Raw genomic sequence first — 27,805 nt, 5'->3', positions numbered from 1 at the left:
TAAAATAGCCAAGAGTGCTGAAAGTGGCATTAAATGCCAACAAATAATCAATCAATCCAATATAACAGGTTTTATCAATACTTGACACCAAATGACTGATTTAAGAATCATTTGATCTGAAACCATGAAACCAGCCAAATAAAAAAACCAGATCTCCTCAGTTTTCATTATAGTGGTCGACTTTTTAAACCACCCAAAGAGGGAGATGATCCTCTGAGGATATTTTTTAGCAATAGTTTTGTCAGAACTTTTTTTGTGTTACATTATTTGGAATTTTGCACAAATGATGACTAATAATATATTATAAGATGGTTATTTGACATTTCTGTCTATTAATTTGTATTCAAAGTTTGTGGCTCAAGATATGATATTTCAAAATTTAATTGAAAATATGCTGTTGATTTACTTAGTTTCAGAGAGGGATTTAAAAAATAACAGCTACATTTTTAATAAAGGGAAGTAATTCAACCTGGTTTATCTCAAAGAATGGGAGATAATTTAATGTTTTTATCATATCCAAGAAAGAGGAAGAGGAAATATTTCAATAATGAGAAAACAATTTAGAAAGTATAAGAAAGAATAAAGTGAATGAAGTGTCTTCATATAAAAGATACTCAATATCAGTACATTGAAGTGTGTACATTAATATTCATTATTGTTCAAACTTGAATCTTATCTCAACATGATTGTGATAACATGTCCCAGATTTTAACCTCAAAACTCAGCTGGTAAGTGTATCATTATACCTGTTTATAAAAATTTTAATGTTATTTTCATATTTTGATGAAAAAAATGTTGAGTTTCAAATTGAAAATGATCAAGCAAAAACTCCCATACTACAACTTTCTGTATTCAGTCATTTTTAAAAGCTTAATTCAGCTTGGGAACAGTCCACCAAATGGGGGTTCATTAAGTTCCCCCAAATGAGTAATTATTTATATGCAAATGAAGGAAATTTTCAAAGTGTTAAACTTTTTTTTTTATTATGTAGTTGAGTCTCTTAACTTAATATGATAATTTTTTTTAAATCAAAAGAGTTTTTCCTTAACTTATATATTTTTATTTAAATCTATTAAGTTAATCACCTCTAAAAATGGCAATTTTGAAAACTTTTTGTCAACTTGAAATTTCGTAATGTTAAAGCTTTAGATTCTTCATCTTTTGAAAAAGTTGCTGCCTCTTTTGTAATATGTGTTATTTTGAAATTAAAGAGCTGAAAAAAACTTTACACTGGAAAATATGGTTCTTTTGAGGTATTTATATAGTAACTCATTTCTGAATCTATTCCTAATTTGATGGGTTGTCTGATAATTCCAGATTTGTTTAAATTACAAAATGACCTGAATTAAAAACAAATGAACAGATATTGTAGACCACCTATATAGGTTGTCTAGTAAACCAAAATAGTTTAATGGACCAGTATTGCTTTATGTATTAGCAAGAATTTTTGTGATGTTAAAATTTTGCAAATTAACATTTGAAAAAGGATATGGACTTTCTTATTCCTATACAACAAAACAACACTGTTTTAGGTCAAACTGGAGTTATGAAAATCAATACATGATCATTCTATAAAGTAAACATCTCTGCTATTTATAACAGTAAAGAGAAAAGGTTAGAATGTGGAATTAGACTTATCTTACGTTAGTCTTTTTTACAGATTGAATGATCGTCATAAGGCGAATTATTTTAAAGATTTTACAGAAGAAGGAAAAGATGTCAAAACCTAGACAACCAGTTCATTTAGATGGATTTGTTAAACCAGGATTTGAAAAAGTAAAAGATGTTTTCAGGTAAAACTTAAAAGACTAACATCAATGTTGAAATTATAATGATATACTGTATTTCTATAAATGGTCTGAATGAACGAAGAAGGGTTTTTACTACACATAATAAAGTATGCATCTGAATATAATATAAACAGTCATTTCAATTATGAGGGAATTTTAGGTTATGCTCAGGTGTGCAGTGTCCTATGGTAAAAATTACCAGTTTCTATGTCAGATTTCAATACTAGTATATAAGTTACAAAACATCATCTGATTTTATTAGACGTTTTCTAAGCATTGTAGGTAAGGAACATTTTGTTGAATTTGTGATATTTAATTTTTTAAAGATCAAATCTTGAGACCCAGACAGAAATTGGAGGAACCTTTGCTGCTTATTACAAGGAAGAATTAGTGGTGAACCTTTGGGGAGGATATGCTGACCAAAAAGCTAAACGATTATGGAAGGAAGACACAATGGCATGTGTATATTCTACAACTAAAAGTGCATCAGCTGTTGTTATAGCACATATGGTGGATAGGTATGAAATATTTTATATGAAAGTACAGCAAAGGGATTTTATTACAACAAAATTGTAGTTACATGCAAGTTTAGCAACAATGTCAGTAACATATGAAATGCCTTTTAAAAAACTTCAAATATACATAATTCACAAATCTCTTCTTTATGAACATTTTCAAGTAAACCAAAGAAAAATGTCTCCCTTTCTCTCACCCACCTCCCACACAAACAAACCCTCACCCAAACCAAATACATACACATGTACCCATACATACATACACACACACCAACACACACTGAATGTTATCAAATTTCAAATTTGTCTTTTGTAGAGGATTACTAAGCTTCAGTGAAAAAGTGTGTAAATACTGGCCGGAATTTGCTAACAATGGAAAAGAAGATGTAACTCTAGAAATGTACCTTTCTAATCGAGTAAGACTGTAAAAATTATAGTATGTAGTTTAATTACATTTACATTAACATATGTCACCAAGCACAGAAATTGCATTGGTCAATAGGAAAAATTGTATGTATGATATCTTCGAAGTATCTTTTAAAAACAATACCGTTACAAAATCGAAGTATGGGAAGAAAAAAAATAAAGAGAGGACAATATAAACAATAAATGTAAAAAAAAAATCTAAATTTCATCAAAATCAATGTATGGGTAAAACAATTTTAAAATTAAAAAACAAAGACTTGACAAAAAGTTGTTCCATGACATCATAGTCAAAATTGCAATGAAAGTTTAGTTTGTAAAGAGCACCAGCTGGAATTTTGAAAATAAAATTAGATATTTTCATCCAAAATATATGCTTCAATATAAGTTTTAAGTTTTAATCAAATGGAAAATTTTAAGGTTCAAGTATGACAGTGTTGGTGTTTTTATATAGAAATAAGAAGATGCAGTATGATAGCCAATGAGACAACTATCCTTTAGAGATTAAAGGCTAGATGTATTCAACTGAAGATCACTGTACTCAATCTACAGCCTTCAACAGACCTTATAGTCAGCTATAAAGGGCCCAGGCATGACAAAATGTAAAACAATTCAAACAAAAACAAAAACCCAGCCTGATATATGCTTGTTGACTTAAGTAAGGAAATAAATCTCTTATACTGTTTGTTCCTGTTTTGAAGTTTATCCTTCTCACAATTTTCCAGATTTGGAATGTTTGTTCACAAGATTATTATGTCATTAAATTTAGACAAAGTTTTATAGCTTTTCTGTTTTCATTTCCATTTCAATCCTCCTCTTTTTGTTTCATTTCCCCACAAAGAATTTAGCAGTGTGATTGTAAACCTAATTTATAAACAGCTAAATGATTACCCAAAATGTAACAAATACACCCTTACTTGTTAAGTTATCTTATGATTACATTGTTGTTTATTTTCTTCATAGGCAGGTTTATCAGCCACCAATGAAAAGTTTCCCATGGCATTGATACTAAAAGATCCAGTCAAATTAGGTCATATCTTAGCCAATCAGAAACCATTATGGAAGCCAGGAACAAACCATGGATATCATCCTGTAACCTTTGCCCTCTATCTTGATCAGATAGTTAGACATGCTGACCCTAAAAGAAGATCATTGTCTCAGTATTTTCATGATGAAATAGCAAAACCATTTGGTAAGGTAAATTTTTTCTATAATGTTAAATAATCATTGACATATGCTAATTTTTATGTCAAATTAAATCTGATAAAATATTTAGGAGAAACATTAATGAAAAAGCAATCAAACAAAAAATAAACTGTTAACACAGAGATATGTCTTGCCTTTTTGTTATTTTGATAGTAAAATGCAAATGTTGAAATTAGAATAGCAATACTTTAACATGTAAGTTATGCAAAATATTCAAAGTCAATGAACCATGACTAAAGGTACAGGGCCAAACAATCTCCATGGACATGAGATGTGTCAATGCTAATTCAACTGCATACCAAATATCATTGACCCACCACTAATGGTTCCCCATAAACAGACCTAATCCTAAACTAATACATGTAACTAATCAAAAGTTTCAGAGTCAATAAACCATGACTGAGGGGGCAGGGCCATATAATCGCCATGGAAATGAGACGAACCAATGCTAATACAACTGCATACCAAATATCATTGACCTACCAATAGTGGTTCCCCATAAACTGACCTTATCACAAACTAATAAATTGTTGAAACCACCATCACCTGAAACAGCATACCTATGTCTCGCTTTTTGACTCCCTCAAGGCAAGACAAAAATGATGGAAAAATTGACATCACACTTTGTTTCTAAAATATGTACAAGTAACAGCACTGTGCAACAATCTCAGTCTAAACTAGGATGTGTATGAATTCAAGAGATAGAAAAATATCTGAGACCAATAAGAGACAGGATGTATAGAGATGGTGTATCACACTAAAATGATTCCTGACTTGGTGTGTCAGGATAACTCTGCTCTGCTTTATAAGACATATCAAGAACATCTTCAAATTAAAAATTTTTTAAGTCACAGTCCAGAGACATGTTGCCCTTAAAGTAAAAAGTAACTTTAAGAATACTACTGTCGAACACAGAAAAGACCAGATTTCGTTTCTTGTTTTAGATTGATATTTTAATAGTTTTTTCATTGCATTGACTGATACTTTATTCATTTATAATTTTTCTTTGTTCTTAAATTTGATAATTGTTTATTAACAAATTAGTCATTTTTATGTCCCTGCCATCACCGGAGGGGGCATTAGGTGTTACTTTTTTCTGTCTGTACATATGTACGTCCCAAAATTGGTTTCCGTTCTCTAACTTTAGTTTGCCTCAACCAAATGTTATGAAACTTATACACAATGATTATCACCACAAAATACAGATCATTACCACAAAACACAGATCAAGTTTGAATTTGGTTGGTGTCACTTTTACTGTTCTTGAGTTATGCTCCTTTATAACATTATATGCAAGCAGGGGCATCATCTATGTCCCATGGACACATTCTCTATTTATTTTTATATTGTTTTGTTTCTTGCCTACAGATATAGAGTTTTACATAGGACTACCAGAAGAATTACATTACAGGACTCCCAGGATAATTATATGGAAGATGTTAGATGCTGCTTCCTATTTACAGAACTTCAAAGGAGATCCAGATATACTGAAATTGACATCTCAGAGCCCAACAGACTTCAAAAGTGTAGGTCAAATCTGTTCAGTTAAAAATAAGAGTGGATACACAGTAAAATATCACTCCTGTTTGACTATGACTCAATAATATGTTAAATTTTAAAATGTCAAAATGCAAATATTAAATTTACGAAATAAAAATTCAATCAGATATAAAATATTGCTAAAACAGTTATTAAAACCTTATAACTTTTCTTAAACCAAATGAGGCTTTGAATAACCAGAATAGCATACCAATATTCAGTTACTTGTGGCGTAAACCAAAAATCTAAGATGTAAGATGCAACTCTTAGATATAACTCCTAGTTTATTGCATTCAAATGGCATTTCTTGATGATCTTCACCAAGATGGTCTGAGAGCTAAGAAAAAATTATCACAATAGAGATATCCTTTAAGGATATAATAAAAGACAGCCAAAACCATCTTACTTCTTCTTTACTTTGAGATTTATTGATTGTTGTTCTTTTAACTTTCAGTGGCAAGTATTTCATGCATATTCATATGAGAACAAATTTATAAAGCAATAAATCAAATAAGGAGGTTCTGACCAGGATTTAAAGGAAAAAGTTGGAAGCTTAGTTTTTATACGCCCGTCAAATTTTTGACGGGACGTATTATGGTATACAAATGTCCGGTGTCCGTCCGTCTGTCCGTCCGTCTGTCCGTCTGTCTGGCCGGCATAAACATGTCGCACCGTAACTTGAGAATGACTTATCCAAATTTCATGAAACTTAACATAGTTGTTTCTTATGATGGTCAAACGATCTGTATACTTTTTGGTGAAAATAAGATTAAAACTTTTTTGAATTACGGGACTTAGTAACTAAAACAGGTGTGTGTTTTTTTCACATGTCGCGCCGTATCTCAAAAACAATTTATGATTATTGCTTAAAACTTTACACACTTCTTAGTTATATTAATCTTAAGATCTGTATACTTTTTGGTGATGATTCAAAATTTTATTTTAGAGATATTGAGTATTTTGTTAAAAAAGGGGGAGGGGTTTTTCACATGTCGCGCCGTATCTCAAAAACAGTTTATGATTATTGCTTAAAACTTTACACACTTCTTAGTTATATCAACCTTAAGATCTGTATACTTTTTGGTTTTGATTCAAAATTTTATTTTTGAGATATTGATTTTTTTTTTTTTTTAAAGGGGGGTTTTCACATGTCGCGCGGTATCTCAAAAACGATTTATGATTATTGCTTAAAATTTTACACACTTCTTAGTTATATTAATCTAAAGATCTTTATACTTTTTGCTTTTGATTCAAAATTTTATTTTAGAGATATTGAGTTTTTTGTTAAAAAAAAGGGGGTTTTTGCATGTCCAACGTATGTCAGAAACTATTTATGCCTATTGCATAAAAATTCACTCACAAGATGACGGGCGTATCATGCGCTCATGGCCCAGCTGTTTATTATAGTGAAAACTACTTTTTGCCAGAATTTTTGGTCATATCATCTTTACTTATGTCATTGATTAATAAATATGTGGGAAAAAAATTATCCCACATTAGGCAAACTTTTTGTATCATTGACCCTCGTATGTTTTAGGTAAGGACAATGAATGATCCAGATATAAAGAAATTACCAGTTGGTTCTATATGTGGACATGGTACTGCTGCTGCTATTGCAAAACTACATAGCATTCTAGCTAATGGTGGAGTATATCAGGGGAAACAACTGTTGTCAGAGGATTCTTTAAATAAATTCCAACAAATTTCTTCTGGAGGTGTAGATTTGGCTTTTAGTATGGATGGTATGTGGAGTTATGGGCCCATGGTGTTTCCTATTGCAGAAACTGGTAAACCAGTGAGTAGTTTATTGTTCTAAATGATTCTTGTTTTAACCAAACATAACTAATGCTAGTCATTAACTTATAAAATGGTGGATCTTTTGTGTGGCTTCATGTAAGTTCTATAGATTTCAAGTCTCTGCAGTCATAAAAATTAACCCAAAATATGCAAAAATTGAAAGATACATTCATTCTATAATTGATATACTATACATTAATAAGAAGATATGAGTTCCAGTGAGACAACTATCCATCCAAGTCACAATGTGTAAAAAGTAATTGCAATTGTTTAGTAACTTGTAATAATTTTGTGGTTGAACCAGCTCACTTTACTTTTTTCCAAAATAAATGACCAACAGTTACAGAAAACCTTGTCGGAACCCATCACACAAACATTCATGACAATCTGCTTCTATTAGTGGACACTGAAGGAAATTATTTTCATGCTATGAGTTCAATTTATTAGCCGGCATGACGTAATCAAAGCACTGTAAGCGCTGTAGGCAGTTAACCAAAAACCAAGGCAAACGTAATATGAAAACTGTGGCAGTGTTGCTTGAATTTTTTTTTAAGATTTGAAAGAACAAACATTAAACATTCGTATATTGTACATTTATGTTTATCTAATGAATTGATTATTAAGGCAAATTAATTAATATTTCATCAAGGTTTTCAAAAGCAACACATATATATCAATGTAAATGACCCCCATCTTCACCCCAAGTCCATGATGTCACTCCATACCAAGTTTGGAATAAAATGACAGGTGATTATAAAACAGTTGGTCAAACATTCTTGGGCTTTACGCTGCTTGAAAGATTTATATGTTTTCTTTAAAATGAGCCATAAATGAAAATTATTATAGGCCCAGAAATAATTCAAAAAATAATTAGTGTAAATTCAATTAACCTAGACTCATTTTTTGCATCAATAAAATTTTATAATAAACAAGAAATAATTGTAACAGGATGCCGTCTCCCAAACAAAGCTCCCATAATTCGTCATTCCCATGGTCGCTGACATTGGACAAAGTCCAGTACATATTGGTTAGGTCTAGTAAAGTGATATGCATATGTGACGCCTAGGGGATTGACCCTGTATGTCAGTCAAATCTTTTTGAAATGACGAACAGGAATAAATATGGTTTAGGAGTGGGTATCTCGACCGTTTACAAGTTCTCAAACAGGACAGGTTGGGGTGACCTAAGGGACTCCCCCTATATTTCATTTGATTTGTTTTATTGTCCCATACATGAATATATATGGTTTAGGTGTGGGGATCTCGACCATTTCCAAGTTCTCAAACAGTAGGGGGTGAGGTGACCCCAGGGACTCCCCATATATTTCATTTGATTTGTTATATTGTCCCATACATGAATATATATGTTTTAGGGGTGGGGATCTCAACCGTTTACAAGTTCTCAAACAGGAGGGGGTGGGGAGACCACAGGGACTCCCCCTATATTTCATTTGATTTGTTTTTAATATTGACCCATACATTAATATATATGGTTTAGGGGTGGGGATATCGACCATTTCCAAGTTCTCAAACAGGAGTGGTGGGGTGACCCCAGAGACTCCCCCTATATTTCATTTGATTTGTTTTTAATATTGACCCATACATTAATATATATGGTTTAGGGGTGGGGATATCGACCATTTCCAAGTTCTCAAACAGGAGTGGTGGGGTGACCCCAGGGACTCCCCCTATATTTCATTTGATTTGTTTTTAATATTGTCCCATACATGAATATATATGGTTTAGGGGTGGGGATCTCGACCATTTCCAAGTTCTCAAACAGGAGTGGTGGGTGACCCCAGGGACTCCCCCTATATTTCATTTGATTTGTTTTTAATATTGTCCCATACATGAATATATATGGTTTAGGGGTGGGGACCTCGACCATTTCCAAGTTCTCAAACAGGAGGATGTGGGGTGACCCCAGGGACTCCCCATATATTTCATTTAATTTGTTAAATTGCCCCATACATGAATATATATGGTTTAGGGGTGGGGATCTCGACCGTTTACAAGTTCTCAAACAGAAGGGGGTGGGGTGACCCCAGGGACTCCCCTATATTTCATTATATTTGTTTTATTGTCCCAAACATGAATACATATGGTTTAGGGGTGGGGATCTCGACCATTTCCAAGTTCTCAAACAGTAGGGGGTGGGGTGACCCCAGGGACTCCCCTATATTTCATTATATTTGTTTTATTGTCCCAAACATGAATACATATGGTTTAGGGGTGGGGATCTCGACCATTTCCAAGTTCTCAAACAGGAGTGGTGGGTGACCCCAGGGACTCCCCCTATATTTCATTTGATTTGTTTTTAATATTGTCCCATACATGAATATATATGGTTTAGGGGTGGGGACCTCGACCATTTCCAAGTTCTCAAACAGGAGGATGTGGGGTGACCCCAGGGACTCCCCATATATTTCATTTTATTTGTTAAATTGCCCCATACATGAATATATATGGTTTAGGGGTGGGGATCTCGACCGTCTACAAGTTCTCAAACAGAAGGGGGTGGGGTGACCCCAGGGACTCCCCTATATTTCATTATATTTGTTTTATTGTCCCAAACATGAATACATATGGTTTAGGGGTGGGGATCTCGACCATTTCCAAGTTCTCAAACAGTAGGGGGTGGGGTGACCCCAGGGACTCCCCATATATTTCATTTGATAAGTTAAATTGTCCTATACATGAATAAATATGGTTTAGGGGTGGGGATCTCTACCGTTTACAAGTTCTCAAACAGGAGGGGTGGGGTGACCAGGGACTCCCCTATATTTCATTTGATTTGTTTTATTGTCCCATACATAAATATATATGGTTTAGGGGTGGGGATCGCAACCATTTCCAAGTTCTCAAACAGGAGGGGGTGGGCCAACCCCAGGGACTCCCCATATATTTCATTTGATTTGTTATACCGTAAATTGGGTTATTTTGGTTGTAGTTTTATTTTGGTTTATTTGGTGCCTCCAATGAAAGTGCCAAAATTAAACACACGAAAATAAAGCAAACACTAAAAATTGAAACATCAAAATCGCGTACCGGTACGACAATGTGTAATGCTAATTGTTGGGGAAAATAATTTATGTTATTAGATCTTCCGTATATTTCCTACAATTCTATACATAGCCAAATCTGCAAATAAATACCTGGTATACTTCGACAACAACACTATACAATTTTTACTTAATTGTCAATTTTCTGAAATTGTTAAGAAAACACAATATGAATTTGTATTCACACATGTCATAAATATGCCAGGCTATTGCTGATTATTGACGCCGTTATTAGTAATTAGAATATCAAAACTCCTTGTAATCCTTTATCTTCGATCAATTTACATGTACTGCCAGAGGCATAAGGATTAAAATTAAAATCCTTGATCGTCAATAGATTAACAAGTACTGCAACAGAGATGACTAAAATTTATTTCATGTGATATTTGTAAAAAATAAATAATCTATTTAAAAAGTGATTTTAATGTTTAAGATTTTATTTCATATTTTCTTCCAGCTTTGAATCTTGATATACGGAATTATTTGCAATTGCATCCGTATCCTATTCCTTCCTTAAATTCACTTTGTCGTGTTTCTAGTTTGAGAAATTCAATGATATGTTGTCAATAAACGGGTAAATAAAGGCAAATATGAATGAGCTTGCTCTCTACTGTTGTTCTAAAATTAAACATATCAATGTGACGAAGCACCAAAATTACACACACCAAAATAAAACACGTGCCTTTCGAGAGAAAACCGCCAAAATATCCAGACGCCAAAATTTCCCAATTTACGGTATTGTCCTATACATGAATAAATATGGTTTAGGGGTGGGAATCTCTACCGTTTACAAGTTCTCAAACAGGAGGGGTGGGGTGACCCAAGGGACTCCCCCTATATTTCATTTGATTTGTTTTATTGTCCCATACATGAATATATATGGTTTAGGGGTGCGGATCTCGACCGTTTACAAGTTCTCAAACAGGAGGGGTGGGGTGACCCCAGGGACTCCCCATATATTTCATTTGATTTGTTTATTGTCCCATACATGAATATATATGGTTTAGGGGTGGGGATCTTGACCATTTCCAAGTTCTCAAACAGGAGGGGTGGGGTGACCCCAGGGACTCCCCATATATTTCATTTGATTTGTTTATTGTCCCATACATTAATATATATGGTTTAGGGGTGGGGATCTCGACTGTTTACAAGTTCTCAAACAGAAGGGGGTGGGTGACACCGGGAACTTACCCAAATTATTTTCATTTGATTTGTTTTATTGTCCCATACAAGTATATATATGGTTTAGGGGTGGGGATTGCAGCCGTTTACAAGATAAAAGCACATTTTCAAATTGAAGGGGGTTGGGATGACCCCCAGGGACTCACTCTATACTTTATTTGATTTGTTGTATTGTCCTTTACTCATTACTGAAGACCGCGTGTGTCTATCACTTACTGTTTTCGAGAAATAGTCATTTGAAAATTTAAAAAAAAAAAACCTTTAGGGTTCTACAGTTAACCCATCCCTTCTTTAGGCCCCCTCAAAATACCCCTAAATAGACCCCAATGCACAAACAAAAGATTGATGGCTTCGCTAGACATGTTAGTCTAACATTTTATGAAACCCTAAGTAAATCTGACAAGCGGTCCGAGTTGTCTTCTTAGACGGTTCGAGTGGATTCGGTCCAACTTGTCTCGGGGACGAGTTGTCCACATTACTTAAAACATCCCATCGACGTCGATTTCCGGATCTGTTTCATGACCTCGTTTCATTCATAAAACAACAACCTTATTTGGCAAAATAAGTTGTAAAATTACCGCCAACTTAGATATATAACTTTATTTCCTCTATCATAGAGATTTGTTGTACATGAACAATATTCCTGCGCATTTTGCCATTTGGGAAATATAAACGACTTGTAATTACAGATTTCGGCGATGAAATATTTCATACAATTGTTCTTTGACATCTTAGCCAAAAGCACAGGGGATAATAAACTACGAACGGATTTCTATTGAACACTATTTCCTATGTGCAACTTCAAATATCATGGGTCGTTCGACGATCATTTAAGGTTATTCTGGTTATATTTTTTGTATTCCAGAATTAAAAGTATGAAAAAAATGTCCAGTTAGTTATAAATAACATATCAGCCTGCTAGATTATAACAATGGCACTTTTTTCAGCATTCGTTGGGAAGAACACAAATCTAGGGTGCTAGCATTAGGCAGCTTAACTGCCTAAAAATGATGAATCAAAGAATTCAACTTTATATAACACTAATATAGGACAATGGTCTTGATTGTAAATTACACCATTCCAGGCTCTTTTGTTTTCTACATAATTAATATTACCAATAATTAACAAGTTCTGGGTAGAATCTGATACCGATAACAATAGCATATATATGTATATTCTGTATCTCCCTCCTTTAATAGGAGCACCACCATGGGTTATGGTGTAAAGGAGGACATTTAACACACTATCAGTAGATTTAATGTGAGCATTTGCCTACCCAGTTCCCAAGCCAATACTTAAAATCCAGGCTACAAATAAGGCATAGGTACTTTAATTCAGTCACAGACCTGCAATGTCGCCAGTGTGGTTTAGTCACTTGTAAAATAATAGTTTTGAAAATCACCAGGTCTATCCAAATATAGTGCTTAACCATCTGGAATGAAAGTGCTAAAGCAGGTTTAGTTTAAACACATTTTATTTTCTCTAATATACAAAAGGGATGAGAGACAAGTTTTTCAAACATATAGTCTTCTCACAAAGTATATAACTATTTAGGTTGAGGTGCTATAATTATAGGTTAACCGAGATATACCTGTACCACTACCACCAACACAGGAGTAACTAAATTAACAAGGGGAAATAACTTTAAAATTTCAACACAAACATGAAACACTCATATCTTACATTCCAGTATTATCCTTACCATCTTTGATGTTAATTCTTCATTAATTTTCAGATAATGTACATATTTGGTCATGGAGGATATGGAGGACAGATGGGGCTTGCTGATACACGATATAAAACGGGATTCTGTTATGCAACAAACTACCTTGATGCATCATCCAGAAGTGGTGCTGATGATGACAAACGCTGGATATCTATGTATGAAACATTGTATGATTGTATTTACAGATTAGAAAATGTTCCGTCTAGTCAAGAAAGAAGAACATTTTATGAATTTAGTGCCTTTAAGAAATTCAAAGGAAGCCGGTTATGATAGTAAACATTGAAACAAATGCCAACAATGATTTTATGGTGCTACATATAGACAGTATAGTGACATATGTCCATTCCTTTAGCTTTGTAAAGACTGTTATTTTTTGTTTAGGATATATATCTTTGAATGAATTTATTAGCTGTGATATTAAATTGTTTAACCAGGAATTGTTAATTGTGAACTAGATAAATTATAAATTCATACATCCCTAGCTGGCACTACATTCATTCATGCCCTAAGGTCAAGTTTAGTCCATGAGACAAGTTTCTAACAGATTAGGTACACAAGTAAAGCAGAGATATCCTTAGAATTTCATTTGAAAATGAATTGATTGATTGGTGTTTTACACCACTTTAGCACTGTTGGCTATTTAGTGGTGGTTGTTTTTATTTGGTGGAGGAAGCTGGAGTGCCCAGAGAGAACCACCGACCTCTGGTAGTAAAACTGACAATCATAGTCAATTAAGATTGAAACATGCCCACCTGCCAATTTAGAAATTAAATAATTCCACAACAATGATGTAATTTAATATTGAACAAAAGATATTTTACTATAATTTTATTTAATATTTTTCAAAACAATGTATAAATGAGATTTACACCAGTTTATTGCATCCTGATTAACAGTTTAAATACTTAAATCAACTGATTAAAATCAACAGCAGTTTCCATAACAAATCTTAACACACATACAAAAACATTTCATATGGCAACTTATAAATTGTCTACACAGACAACTTTAACAAATAATATGTGCAAAAACTGAAAATTTTAAGGAAAGAAGAAATCAGACTATTTGTTTAATATAAGCTCAAAAGCATAAACTTGTATTAGTCAATTTATTTTTACTTTAGCAAAAATTTTTAACATACGTAAATGCACAATAAAACTTTAAAAATTTTGTCCTTAAAAAAATCAACTACGTAAAGTCATTTTGACCTTAAGTCTGAAGCACAATGACCAAAAAAGTCAAAATAGCATTTATTGATTAATATCAAAGAGTACATCTAAAGTCAAATCTAATTGTCCATTATGATCTGGTTGTAAGGTGTAAGTATTAAAGTTTATTGCCAGAGATCTTCCAGCAAGTGATTAGACTAAGAAAAACAAAAAAAAAGTTCTGATCTCTTGATAAATTGAATATCTAGGATTCCATGAGAATTTTAATTATGTAAATCAACTTCATATTATTTTATTTTCCATATGCAATATTTAAAAACAAATTGATTTCTAGTAAACACATAGCATCCCCAGACTTTGATTTTTACAATGACATGAACATCTTATGCATGTCAGATATTTTGATGATTTTATGGTAAGGAATAATTAAGTCCCTGAAGTATACTATATTTCAAGTCAATAACTTTTCTTTATTTTGTATAATTTCATAATTAGTTTTAATTTTGGTGAAGTGTCATAAAACTGGGACTATTATACTAATAGCATAATAGTCCCAGCATAAAAGTAATTAATACTTCAATATATAATTATTAATAAATGCATATATAATCTTACACATAGATGCAAATAATTAAAATATCATTTTGATTAAACAGCTGACATAACTGAATGAATTCTCATTACATGCAACAGTGAAAGATATCTCAAGTAAATATAAGAACTGAAATGCAAAAATTATATTAAATACATATTTAAATGTTTTATTTTGCAATTTCTGATATTGATATGACAATCGTGAAATCATGAAATATAAACAACACAAACAATAAAAGAGGTGTTTTGAGGGGAGATAACAAAGGACGGAAAAAAACCAAACTGTTCTAATAGTTTAACAGGTAAATGAAAAGTCTTTTTAACAATATTTGAAGTTGATAGTCCTTAGTTTGCTGTGTTACTGAAACTTTAATAAAAACCTTGCAAATTGGTAAACTTTTCCCAAAAAACAAATGTATTGTTCCAACTTCAAATTTCCATCTACCTCAATGTCTACTGGTGTAAACTATCTTCAGAAGAACAATTATTTATATTTTTTTTTTACAAATACAGACTTCACAATATTTCAAAAATTAAAATATGCAAAGCAAAGTAGTTCCTCTTTTCTAAATTGTCTATCAGTAAATATTTATCAAAAATTAATAAACCTTATTAAAAAAAAGTTTAAAACTGCTAGTTTGAGAGGACCAATAACAAATCAATTTGATTCACACGTTTATTTGGGAAGATGTGAAAACTGAAAAAATATTCTTAAACACTACAGCTAACAAATGGAATGTCTGGTCTTATCACACAACTAAATAAAAAAAAACAGAACTACATCAGTATAACATTCCGAGGATTATATGGATGAGTAGTACGTATAATGTTTATATACATAAATGCACATAATAAAATTTACCCTCAGCTTTACTTCAGCTTCATGATTAATTAGGTCCACATAATTAGACAAAAATTGAAAATTTTAATCTTAAGGAACATTTACATGGAATGGCAAAAGATTACTTGAGTCATAATTCCTTAAAATTGATCCAGAGGTTTAAAAAGTAAAGAGAGACCTTGTTGCCTCAGACCAAAAGTTAAATAATAATTTGCTTTATACAAAAATAACATCCTATTTTGGTTGTAACTGCTGTCTTTCATATTGATTACAATTTAACGTTTAATTCTAATGATTTGCTAAATGCAGTAAAGCAACCGAAACAGTCATTAACTAGGTAAAGCCGAGGTAAACATTTCATTATGATTTAACTTTTAAAGTTGTAAATGCACAAACAAACAAAATACACGATATAATAATCAGTATATAAAAATTAATTGGCACATATAAGTTAGTATTTTCATCATTTGATATAAACAACAAGTAAAAAATTTTCCATATGAAGATTTTCCTATTTAGACTACATAACTACAGTATAAATTCATGAATTCAAGTATTTTTAATGATTAATATTCCATAAAAGTAAAAAAAAAATGGCATCTTCCTTGGCAAATCTTGGCACAATTAAAAACATTTAAATAACTAATTCTATAATTCCTTTCAGCCAACAAAAATAATTCATCGTCGCAATTTGAAAATAAAAAAAACTGGTATAATTAAAAAATAACAAGATGCACTGTGAGCTATTGCTAACTAATTATACCAAAGCTTGGTGTTGTTTATTCTAGTTTTCAGCAAACAGGAAGTATATAATAACATTAAAGTAACTGAAAGTAACTGATAGTATGTCACACAGTATTGAATAACCAATGAAGCTTGGTGATATATCAAGAAGCTACGACTTGTAGTTGCTGTAAAAATGTAAATGAAATGTGTATTGACACAGACGGAAAGAGGTAAACCAGAACTCCTCTCTCTCCTTTTGAACAGGGTATGAAAAAAATATACAATATTAAAACAAGTTTATTGTAGACCAAATGAACAAATGATAAAAAACATGAATTGCGAGAAAAAAAAGATTTCACAACCACAGAGAAAGAAGGCACAGTTTTAAAAAAATCATGTTTTCTACAAATGTACACTCCATCGACATGACAGCATTAATGTTTTGCTTGATGAAAACTATTTACTTATACAAAGCATTACATAAGAACTTCTTCTAAGAATAACTTGTATTTGGTGCCACCAAAATTTATCCAATATTTATATCCTTTGTATATTTTTTATACATAAAAAAAATAAAATGTGTCTAAATAATCATCTTGAAATACCTTTAAATCAAGACAATATAAAAATGGTTTGGGTAGCTTTCATGAGGGTATGGATGGGGGTCCTTCATTTCTGCATTCTTTAATTTTTTAGGCCATTTTTCTCTATTCTTTATACTTTTTACCCATTATTCTTGATTCTTTATATTTTAGCACCTCATTTTTCTCTATTCTTTATTTTGTTGGTCTATATTTCTCTATTCCCATTATTCTCTATTCTGTAAACCCCAATCCACACCCTCTTTCATACCAAGTCACTTTTAACTAATAAGATATATAATTAAAAGCAATGTTTTATTATATATATTTAAATGCAAGGTAATATAGACTAGATTTTTACCATTAAAGCTATAAAACCCACTTAGTATTATAAACATGGAATTCATGGATACGGAATATGATTTTGTTGTTATAAAAATGTGATATGTACGAATACAAAAAAAAATGCCTTTTAAGCATTGTACAGAGAAGCATGTTGTTACAAAAAAAGATATTTTTACCTGAGACCAGCGATTAAAGCATTTAGTAAGATCAGGTATCTATAACACAACAAATAAAATCGTTGAATATTCATTAAAAAGTGATTTCAAAAAAGAAGTATACATGTATTGTTTTAATTATGAATAAACTAAATACACAACTGCTTTAGATAAAATGATCATATAATTAAGTCAGTAAGGAAAGTTGAATGTAGTGGACATATATTTTAAGAGAAAAATTGAAGTAACAGCTTAAAAAAAGCCCATATCAATTCAACTATATCCACAAAAATAATTATGTTAAATTATTTGTATATGGAAATAATGAAAGAAATACAACATTGTACATTGATTGTATACTTAAACAGTTGATCTGATGATATATATAATATTAATTAGCTTTTACATGCCAACATAACCATTATTTTACAATCCAGCACTGGATAATATGAAGATTGTGCATTTGCAAGGTAACAGCAGTTCGATAGGATGCCTAATACTGGTAAAATATTGGATACATCCAGTGTTAAAATCATCATGAGCATGTCAAATGTCCATTTAAGTTACCATCATGTTGAGAACAACTATTCAATAATACCATGGCACTAAAGCTTAATCATTCTCAAGTAGGACTATTTCTCTTTTCTGTTAGTGCAACTTGTTACTGCATAAAAGTTCTATGCCTCACTGTTATTTTAAATATTTCACTTCACGTTTTCTCAGATAGCGATTTCATTTGTTCTTTGAGCCTCCTTCTTGCTAATTCAAATCTACAATAAAGAGAATATTGATTATATAGTCATTATACAAGGGGGAAATGGCAATATTCTACATATTTCCAAATATGTAGAAGGTCCTATAACAACAACACTTTAAGGAATTCTCCAGTAATTTATTGAGATCGACATGTTTCGGTGCCTAGGGCACCGTCATCAGGATAGAAAACAATACATAAAATCATGCTGATGTACAAAATCAGGTTGAGAAAATTAAAAAGTCACAATGTTGGTATGATTTTATGTATTGTTTCAATAAATTACTGGAGCATTCCTTAAAGTGTTGTTGTTATAGGACCTTCTACATTTTATGTTTTTATCGTAACAACCCTGCATACCTGAGGTATCCACTTTATGGAATCTACTGACAGAAGATTTACCAGGCGTTGGTTAACTTGTGTTTAATATTTTCAATTTTGATCGTGAACCCCTGCATCCTTTGAGGAACCGCCGTTGCAACCTGCGCTAATCTTGTTAGCCATCAGCATGCAGTAAAACAAACAATTATATCATTGAGGCACCAACAGGAACCGGCCATCCTAAAAAGCTATCAGGCATTCAACAGGTGCAAAGAAAGTAAATTATGATGAACCATCTCAACCCAACACAAGTCCAAAGGAGGAAAAGAACTGTGATAAGATTATTTTTCTCTTACAGAATTTATTGGCACTTATATGCACCAGACTTCTTATTATGAAATTCACTTTAAAGTTCCAGAAAATACGTTAATCAAACATACTCCCAGATTACCAGCCACTTCCGATAGTTTAATGAAGGAACACAGCGTTTACATTCAGCATAGACTAGTGATATTTTATTTTATTTTTCCTATACCTTCGTCGGTCAAACACTTTAAGGCATTCCCAACGCAATTGGGAGTAGTACCTCTGGGCAAGGGAAGCCAGTCGAAATGGTACGGAATTGCTAGTAAAATGTCGTCTATATTTGGAAATAAAGACGTTTACACAGAACACAACTGACAATAATTTATTGTATAATTCGTTCCACTGTGCAAGAGTGCTAACACATGATGGGCAGAATAATTTTAACAAACATTTTAACAACAAAAACATTGTATTTTTATTTTATTTTAATACTTTACTTCCATATATACTTTCTTTCACTTTCACTTTCTCTTTCAATTGCTATTTATAACATTATACAATTATAGCCTTTGTAGGAGGTTGATACAAGGATATATTGACCTGAAAGAATAATATTGACTGAGGACGAAGTCCGAGGTCGATATACTTCTTTGGGTCGATATATCCTGTATTGACCTCATAAATAGGCTATAATTGTTCTATTATTAATTTCCGACCATATTTGTATCAAAATCGTCATTTGATTTTGTTGTAATTTTATAGATATCATATTGTCTCCTTGACAATAACAACAGATTACTTGTTATTTCATTTACTTTTTGATGTTTTTTTTTTCACATGTTATGTATTTGAAGATTCTTTTTCTTCAAATAATCGATCATAGATATTTTTTTATAAAACTTTTTACAATATCATGAAATTCATTACATGACGTCACAAAGTATATCGGTTTTTAGATGTTCTAAAAATAACCGTGCAATATGCTTTTTGCTGTGCAATAAGCTTTTTGCTATCCGCCGTTTTCTCTCTACCTTCGAAAATGTAGTTTAACATGTGACTATCCCTGAACGAATCAAATTAGTTAAAATATATGAATTAATAATATTACTCAGGATAGCAACATTGTGACGTTTTAATTTTCTCAACCTGATTTTGTACATCAGCATGATTTTTATGTATTGTTTTCTATCCTAATGATGGTGCCCTAGGCACCGAAACATGTCGATCTCAATAAATTACTGGAGCATTCCTTAAAGTGTTATTGTTAGAGGACCTTCTACATTTTATGTTTTTATTGTAACGACCCTGCATACCCGAAGTATCCACTTTATGGAATCTACTGACAGAAGATTTACCAGGCGTTGGTTCACTTGTGTTTAATTTTATTAAATATTTCCAAATAGTAACAAGTTAAACTTGGACAAGAGTTCTAATGTCTGTGCTTTATGATAATTGCATGTATGATTAAATGGCATCTCTAGTTATCACAGTCATTTTGGTGCAGAACAATAATGTCAATATGGCATTCCTCAAGACATAAGATTTAGAGTTTGATAAATTGTATAGACATCCATCTATTGTTGAAGATCACATGTTGACCTCTAGACGTCTTTTTGTTATTTCGTTATTGAATTGCTGTCTCATGGAAGTATACTGCCATCTTTAATTTATTATTGATATGAGTTCTAGTTTTTTCAACTATTAAAGTGACAGTACCTGTATTTGTTAGTATCATAAATACACCAGTATTGTGCATGTGTTATACATCATAGGAAAATTACCTTGATTTCAACTGATGGACATCATCATCTTCATCTTGTTTAAATTTTGATAAAATGCCTCTCAGCACTGGTTCAGGTAAAGCTATTAATGTTTCTATCTGTCAAGGAAAATGTAGTCAAAATTGTAACTTTTTTGTTCACGAATCACCGCATCTAATCATAAAATTGACAATTACAGAGGAATAAAATACTTCAAATGTATCTTTAAGGAGTTTACTATCATAATTTTTATAGCAATTACATTAATTATTCTTACTTTTACTTTTAAGCAGAAAACAAACAATCTTTTCTAACAGAATTCAAACCTTAACTCTGAACAGACAGCCAATGCTTACAAATGCATTGTTCATATAAATATTTTGACAGTTAGTTCACAGTAATACAGTCAAATCCATTATCTCAATGCAAACAGACAGTACTTCGTAGATTGTATGATGTCTACTAAACATGAACTGTACACAATTTTAAATACTGGAGATCTGAATACTGAATTGCTACTAGATACTGTAGTAAAAATCAGCTTATTTAAGATTTGGTAAGTCAAACAATCAGCTAACATACCTCATCTGGTAATTTCACAAAATCTTCTTGCTCTTTTGATTCTTCTTCTGCCGGTGACACTTCGAATATAGGTGTGTCAAGTAATGATTGTTTTCTCTCCACACGATCACGTAATAATAACTTAGCACCAGATACTTCATCTGGCCCTAAACTAATTCTCTCTAACAATGGAATGTCTGTATCCCTGAGTATTCTTTCACCTAAAATGTTATAATATATAATTAGGGCTTTCAAAATATCTTACCTACTGTATAATAACCAAATTACATTTTTATACCTGTGTTTGTTCGGCTGCTTTTCTGCATATATTAAGGTTTTCCTCAGTACAGGTGGAATGAATAGAAACTACAATATACACCATTCTTCAAAAAAAAATATGCTTAAATGCATGTACAATGTATTTCTTTTGGGATCTTTAAAAGCCAGGTTTTGTTCTGTTTGTGGTAGTCATAATGTTAAACATGCAGGTTGAGCTTTAGATCTATTTTAGGGAGACCCATTGTTCATATAATAATGGGCTAATGAAACTTTTATTAATGCAAATTATGCTTATAATGGTGTTTGATGTTTATATAGACCAGTCAAATTTGTTTTATAAACCCATCCAAAAAAGTCAATAGAATAAAACATAAAGAAACACTCACTGTTTTCTTCATCAACTATATACAAAGCATATTCATTTGGTGAATTTTCAACCTGAAAAAGATAAAGGTACTGTATCTAACTGATGTATCAGTCTTGAGATTTTAAGCAGCATTTTTGTTTTTTCAACTTAATATTCTTAATTTAGCATTATCTTTGAATGTTAAATAAAGTATCTAGTAAGTTTCTATATGTCTGAATGGACAATCAGAAGTTTATCTTTGACTTTATATTAACATTTCTAGATTTTTACATTTTTTCCAAAAAATTGCACAAAAAATACCTATATTGTAATTTATTTCTGTACTTACCTTAAACTTATCCAGCAGAGCTTTGATAACTTTAGGTGTAGTGGTTGTACTGTCAACAGTCACACTTGTACTACTGCCTAAACTAGGAGTAAACACACAAGTCTAAAAATAGAACAAGAAAGTCATGATAATCATAAACTACAGTCTGTTGGTAATAATTCTTAGCTACACATTTTTTGTTTGGAATTGAATGGACTTAGAATGATGTAGCCTGTTAAAGGCCTCATTCATGTACTTTCCACATATCTTTTCTTATATTTTATACATACATAACAGCTGAAAGGAAAATTTTGACATCCTACATTGAAACTAAATTTCTGTCAGATGATATACACGAAATTTTTTTTTTCAATACTTTGAAGAAATAATTCTTTATCTTTCTGTCCATGAAATGCATCATGGATATAGCTAGTTTGTACATTGCAGCAAAATATCGCTTTGACTGTGATATTAAATCTCTTTCACAATTTTTGCTGTAAGAGTTCATAAGCAATAAACTGCTTCGCTGAGCGCAGCTGGATACGCCCACAGAGGTCCAACCCTGAACAGTTGAGGCAAAAATGGACACAATATTCAAGCTTGATACAGGTCTGAATTTGGATTGTAATTAAATATTTGACATATTATAGGTTTCTGAATAAATGTAGTCAAAGAACTTGAAATTGGTTATATGAATTGAATTTATATTTAATTTCTTGCTGTTGTGCAATACACTGTGCTGTTGTGCAATACTTAGTAAATCTGTTGTCAGACTATAAACAAATAGAGTTCAATTTCTTCTCAATGTCATATTTGAAATTTATGAAAATCAATTGGGAGATTACATCAATAGCTATAAATAATTCACCAAAGTTTCATGCAAACTGCTTAAAGCATTTTTGAGTTATTGTCCAAAAACTGGAAAATCCCTTTTTTATGAATAAAACCCTGTAACTCATAAACGTACAATCTAAAATTTATAAAAATCGAAAGGGAGCTCATGTCAATAGATATAAACAATTCACCAAAATTTCTTGCAAGATGGTGAAAGATTCTTGAGTTATTGTCGGAAAACTGGAAAATCCCCCCTTTTTTAATGAATAAAACCCCAAAACTCAGAAACGGTAAATCTGAAATTTATAAAAAACGAAAGGGAGCTCACATTAATAGATATAAACAATTCACCAAAGTTTCATGCATATTATTTAAAGCGTTTTTAAGTCAATGTCCGACATGTTGACGACGGACAGACAGACAGACAGACGAACAACGGTATACCAAAATACGTCCCGTAAACGGGTGTATAAAAATAAAACTACTGTGAATATTTTCTGGAATCTTCTAGATTGGTAGAATAATGACAGAACATGAATGTAAACCAATAGTATATGCACACAGCCAATCTATATATAGCAACAGTTTTTTTTTGCAGATGACAATAGAATACAACAAATTAAAATATTAAAGAAGTGACCTATCTTTTAACCAAATAAAATGTAAGAAATGAAAACATTACTTAATGACAGTTAGATATAAATTTAAAACATCTACAACAAATTAAAATATTAAAGAAGTGACCTATCTTTTAACCAAATAAAATGTAAGAAATGAAAACATTACTTAATGACAGTTAGATATAAATTTAAAACATCTCAAGAAAGTGGACATTGTTAAAATTGTCACATTAACAACTTATGTTACAGTTAATTAAAACACACGGTTCAATCATTTCAATACTTGTAACAGCAAAACAGATTAACAGATAAATTGATTAACAGTAATCCCCTAGCCTGGAAAGTGCTCTTAATACAGTCATTCTGCTCTGCTAATTGTTTGTTGTCTTACAAGGCAATACGCACACTGAAGTTTCTTTAAACTTATTCGTAGTTAATGTAAAATGTATCAAGCTTTCTTTGAGAAATTTTTGCAAACTTACTAGTCTTGAAATAGGATGCTTCAAACAGAAGATATTTGAACATACTACAAAGTTCCAAGATGAATTAATTAACAGTAATCCCCACAGCCTCAAATGTGCTCTTAATACTGTCATTCTGCTCTGCTGATTGTTTGTGTTTTTTCACAAGCCATATATATATATATGCATGTAGCAATTTGTTTTAACTTATTCTAAGGTCAATGTAAATTTTCTCTAAATTGGGCCTCTTTCTTGACAGGTGAACATTGTGAGTTATATAATATCTCCTTTCTACAACAGTTAATATTCATTTTTTGTCAACTAAATGTAGAATTCAATTTTAAAGGAAAATAAATGAGGAATGTGTCCATGGGACACAGATGATGCCCCCGCTTGCATATAACGTTATAAAGAGTCATAACTTGAGAACATTAAAACTGACACCACCCAAATTCAAGCTTGATCTGAGCTTTGTGGTAATAAGCATTGTTTATCAGTTTCATAACATTTGGTTTAGGCAAACTAAAGTTAGAGAACAGAAACAAAAAATTCAGCAATTTTTCCTTTATAAAGGGGCATAACTCCAGAACGGTAGAAGTCATGCCACCCAAATTCGAACTTGATCTGTGTTTTGGGGTAATAAGCATTGTGTATATAAGTTTCATAACATTTCGTTGAGGTAAACTAAAGTTGAAGAACGGAAACCAATTTTGGGACTTACATACGAACGGACAGACAAGGGTAACACTTAATGCCCCATCTGGTGACGGCGGGGGCATAAAAAATATAAGATATAAAAAATTCTAATACTAAATTGTATTAAAGGCAATTAACAGGCGCAAAACTCTCAACAAACATTTTATTTCTACCTGTTTCTCAGTTTCCTACAAGTAAAATCAACATTATACATAAACTGTGTATGTATGTATCATTATCATCCCTATTACAAAAAATCTAGCTTTTTCATTGGTTGAGAGCAACCCACTATATGGCTGTTACCTACTCATGGTATAAGAGCCATATACCATTAGGTCATACACTATGACATTTTACTATTATTATATCAAATTCAAGTCCAATGATGAAACAAATATGGAAATGTCATGTACATCAGGAAACAATCTGAGCTTGAATATTAATATGAAAGCCAAAAAGTCATTTTGCTGACAATAATCAGAAATTAAAAGAGAATCTCAAACATTGTTAAGACCAGCATTTTATAAATCATTCTTACAAAAAAAGTCTTATGTTTATGTTTTGCTGGAAAACTAACCAAGCAAAGGTTTTTTCCAAATGAAATGGGCACCAAAGAGTCATCAGCTGGACAAATATTTTTTATAATGACTTACGGTAAAGAAGAAATATTGGCAATACATTTTTCATTGTCTCCATATATTCCTTTAATGGCTTATAATATCTGTTTTAAAGTCAGATATTTTACTTACTTCATAACTGTATATATGACCATTTATTGATGCTCGTTTCCATTTTTCTGGTCTTTTATCACCTCTGTATGCTACTGTATTGAACTTTTTAACAGGTCTCCGTCGCATAGTAACTCCCTCTATTTCTGTTGGTGACTGTACCATGCTGTCATCAATTGTAATTTTACGCAAAGGTGAACTAGTAGACTCTCTGATTGCCTTCAAACAAAATCAAATTAATCATCAAAATGCATTTTCTATTGTATTATTCAATGAATGTTACACTTTTCGGTGAACAAAGACTTACTTTTAAGTAAATCGCACAGTATTGTCTATTTCAAAAGAAAATCTGATGTTTAAATATGAATGATAAATAAACATCCAATGTGACCTACTGAATTAGACTTGTCACCAGGTTTGTACTTTCTTGAGCAACACAGCGGGTGCCACATGTGGAGCAGGGTCTGCTTACCCTTCCAGAGCACCTGAGATCACTCACTAGTTTTTTGGTGGGGTTAGTGTTGCTCAGTCTTTAGTTTTCTATGCTGTATTTTGTGTACTGTTGTCTGTCTTTTGGTCTTTTTCTGTTTTTAGCCATGGCGTTGAGAGTTTATTTTTTTTAAGTTTGAATGTCCCTTTGGTATCATTCGTCTCTCCATTATATTATTTACATCATACACAATTCATGTGATAGTTAAATCTCTTGCAACTGTTTAGTAAGATCTTAATTTTATCTAGAGCTATTTTAAACTAGAACAGTGAGTGAATTCACAAAAGGACACCCCACTCCTTACAAGCGACTATGCAACATATTGCAATATTGAATTAAATAAATTCTATGTGCATGCAATGTGAAAATATTACCTTGCTTAATTTTCTTCTTTTTTAAACATCAGAATTAATCGAACTAGTAGCAAGTAAAATGAAAATAAAGCCATGCAGCATTATTTGGCCCTTGAAACCATATCCTTTGATAATAAATCAATTCACAGTAATCAAAGATGATTGTCATATTTAAAAGAGGGCTATGAAAGATATTTTTTTTTAGATATTTTTACTCACTCGTTCATTTATCATTATATTCCTTTGTCATATCCTCAATTAGTGTTCTACAAATGTGTGAAGTTTCTTCAATATCCATCTAGCTGTTAAGGAGAAGTTGGGCTTACATGGCAGATGGAGGGACAGACAGACAGTGGGACAGGGTGATTCCTATATATCCCACAAAACATTGTTTGCAGGGGGAATAAAGATTGTTAGGTAGCTATGGTTTCACTACTTAATTATTGATATACCTTTCAGGGTTGACCCAAGCACAAAAGCAAATTATGGTTTCCACATTTGAAATCTTTTAATAATTCAAATTAAAATAAATTTAACCACTTGTTAGATTTTTTATTAACACATCTTTGATTTATGCTGCATGAGTGCATTAGCCTCATATAAACTTTGAAATTTTTCATACTTTTGTGGGGATCAATTTTCATGGATTGAAAAACAGTATTTTCATGGATACTTTATTTTGTGGTTTTGCCAAAGTCTACATACAAGCCAAAAGGAAATTTGTACTTTCTTGAACACTTAAATTTGTGGTTTATTTTTCCCCATGAAATCAACGATAATTGGTACCCAATGAAAAATAATGAATCCATAGTAACTAATCGTGCCATATTAATGTATTACCACCCTCATAATTTACAACTACCTCATTGCACTCTTACATTTCATAGTGTAATGTATTTTGTTTAAATCCATTATCACCTAGATAATACTATTACTCTCCGCTATCCCTGTAATAATTGTTAATAATGGCACAAACCTTCATATCGGTGGGAATTTTAACATCAGATTCTGGCATGAAGCTGTGTCGATGATTTACAGGCGGGCGCTCTGGGGGCACATCATCACAATGCTGGAATCTGATTGGTTTTTTAACTCCCCATAGAATCGTCACGGGACCTCTAATGACTAGGTTATTGTTGTCCTGAAATTACAAATATATTACATAACATCAAATACGGCATAATGCTTTCTCATAATATATTCATGTTGCAAGAATGTTTTTTTTTATCAATTTATAAATATAATAAAAAGACATATATATATATATAGAGGTTAAATAATTAAAAAAAAAGCATTTTAATAAATTTAACTAAAAAGA

General features: G+C 31.8%; 2 protein-coding genes across 3 annotated transcripts in view; one reads left to right on the top strand and one right to left on the bottom strand.

Annotated features, from left to right (window-relative positions):
* Nucleotides 1-451: 451 nt before the first annotated feature.
* On the top strand, nt 452-13,720 carry LOC127709328 (beta-lactamase domain-containing protein 2-like). Its single transcript, XM_052214793.1, has 8 exons — nt 452-728; nt 1,661-1,793; nt 2,117-2,308; nt 2,622-2,721; nt 3,692-3,920; nt 5,303-5,460; nt 7,011-7,268; nt 13,249-13,720. Exons 2-8 carry the CDS (start codon nt 1,666-1,668, stop codon nt 13,507-13,509), a joined length of 1,326 nt encoding a protein of 441 aa, XP_052070753.1. The 5' UTR covers nt 452-728; nt 1,661-1,665; the 3' UTR covers nt 13,510-13,720.
* A 332-nt stretch (nt 13,721-14,052) lies between these two features.
* Nucleotides 14,053-27,805, bottom strand: part of LOC127709327 (ras association domain-containing protein 2-like) — a 38,868-nt gene continuing 25,115 nt past the window's right edge. For both annotated transcript variants that reach the window (XM_052214791.1, XM_052214792.1), the window contains 7 exons: nt 27,464-27,628; nt 25,666-25,863; nt 22,327-22,428; nt 22,018-22,069; nt 21,374-21,573; nt 20,813-20,910; nt 14,053-18,420 (listed from right to left, as the gene is read on the bottom strand). In XM_052214791.1, the coding sequence (XP_052070751.1) occupies nt 18,360-18,420; nt 20,813-20,910; nt 21,374-21,573; nt 22,018-22,069; nt 22,327-22,428; nt 25,666-25,863; nt 27,464-27,628 (876 nt within the window). In that variant the 3' untranslated portion in view covers nt 14,053-18,359. The remainder of the gene's footprint in view (nt 18,421-20,812; nt 20,911-21,373; nt 21,574-22,017; nt 22,070-22,326; nt 22,429-25,665; nt 25,864-27,463; nt 27,629-27,805) is intronic.

This window comes from Mytilus californianus, unplaced genomic scaffold (genome assembly GCF_021869535.1).
Source record: "Mytilus californianus isolate M0D057914Y unplaced genomic scaffold, xbMytCali1.0.p SCAF_7, whole genome shotgun sequence".
Classification (NCBI taxonomy): Eukaryota; Metazoa; Mollusca; class Bivalvia; order Mytilida; family Mytilidae; genus Mytilus; species Mytilus californianus.
The sequence above is the reverse complement of the archived record's forward strand: the minus strand, read 5'-3'. Positions and strand labels throughout refer to the sequence as shown.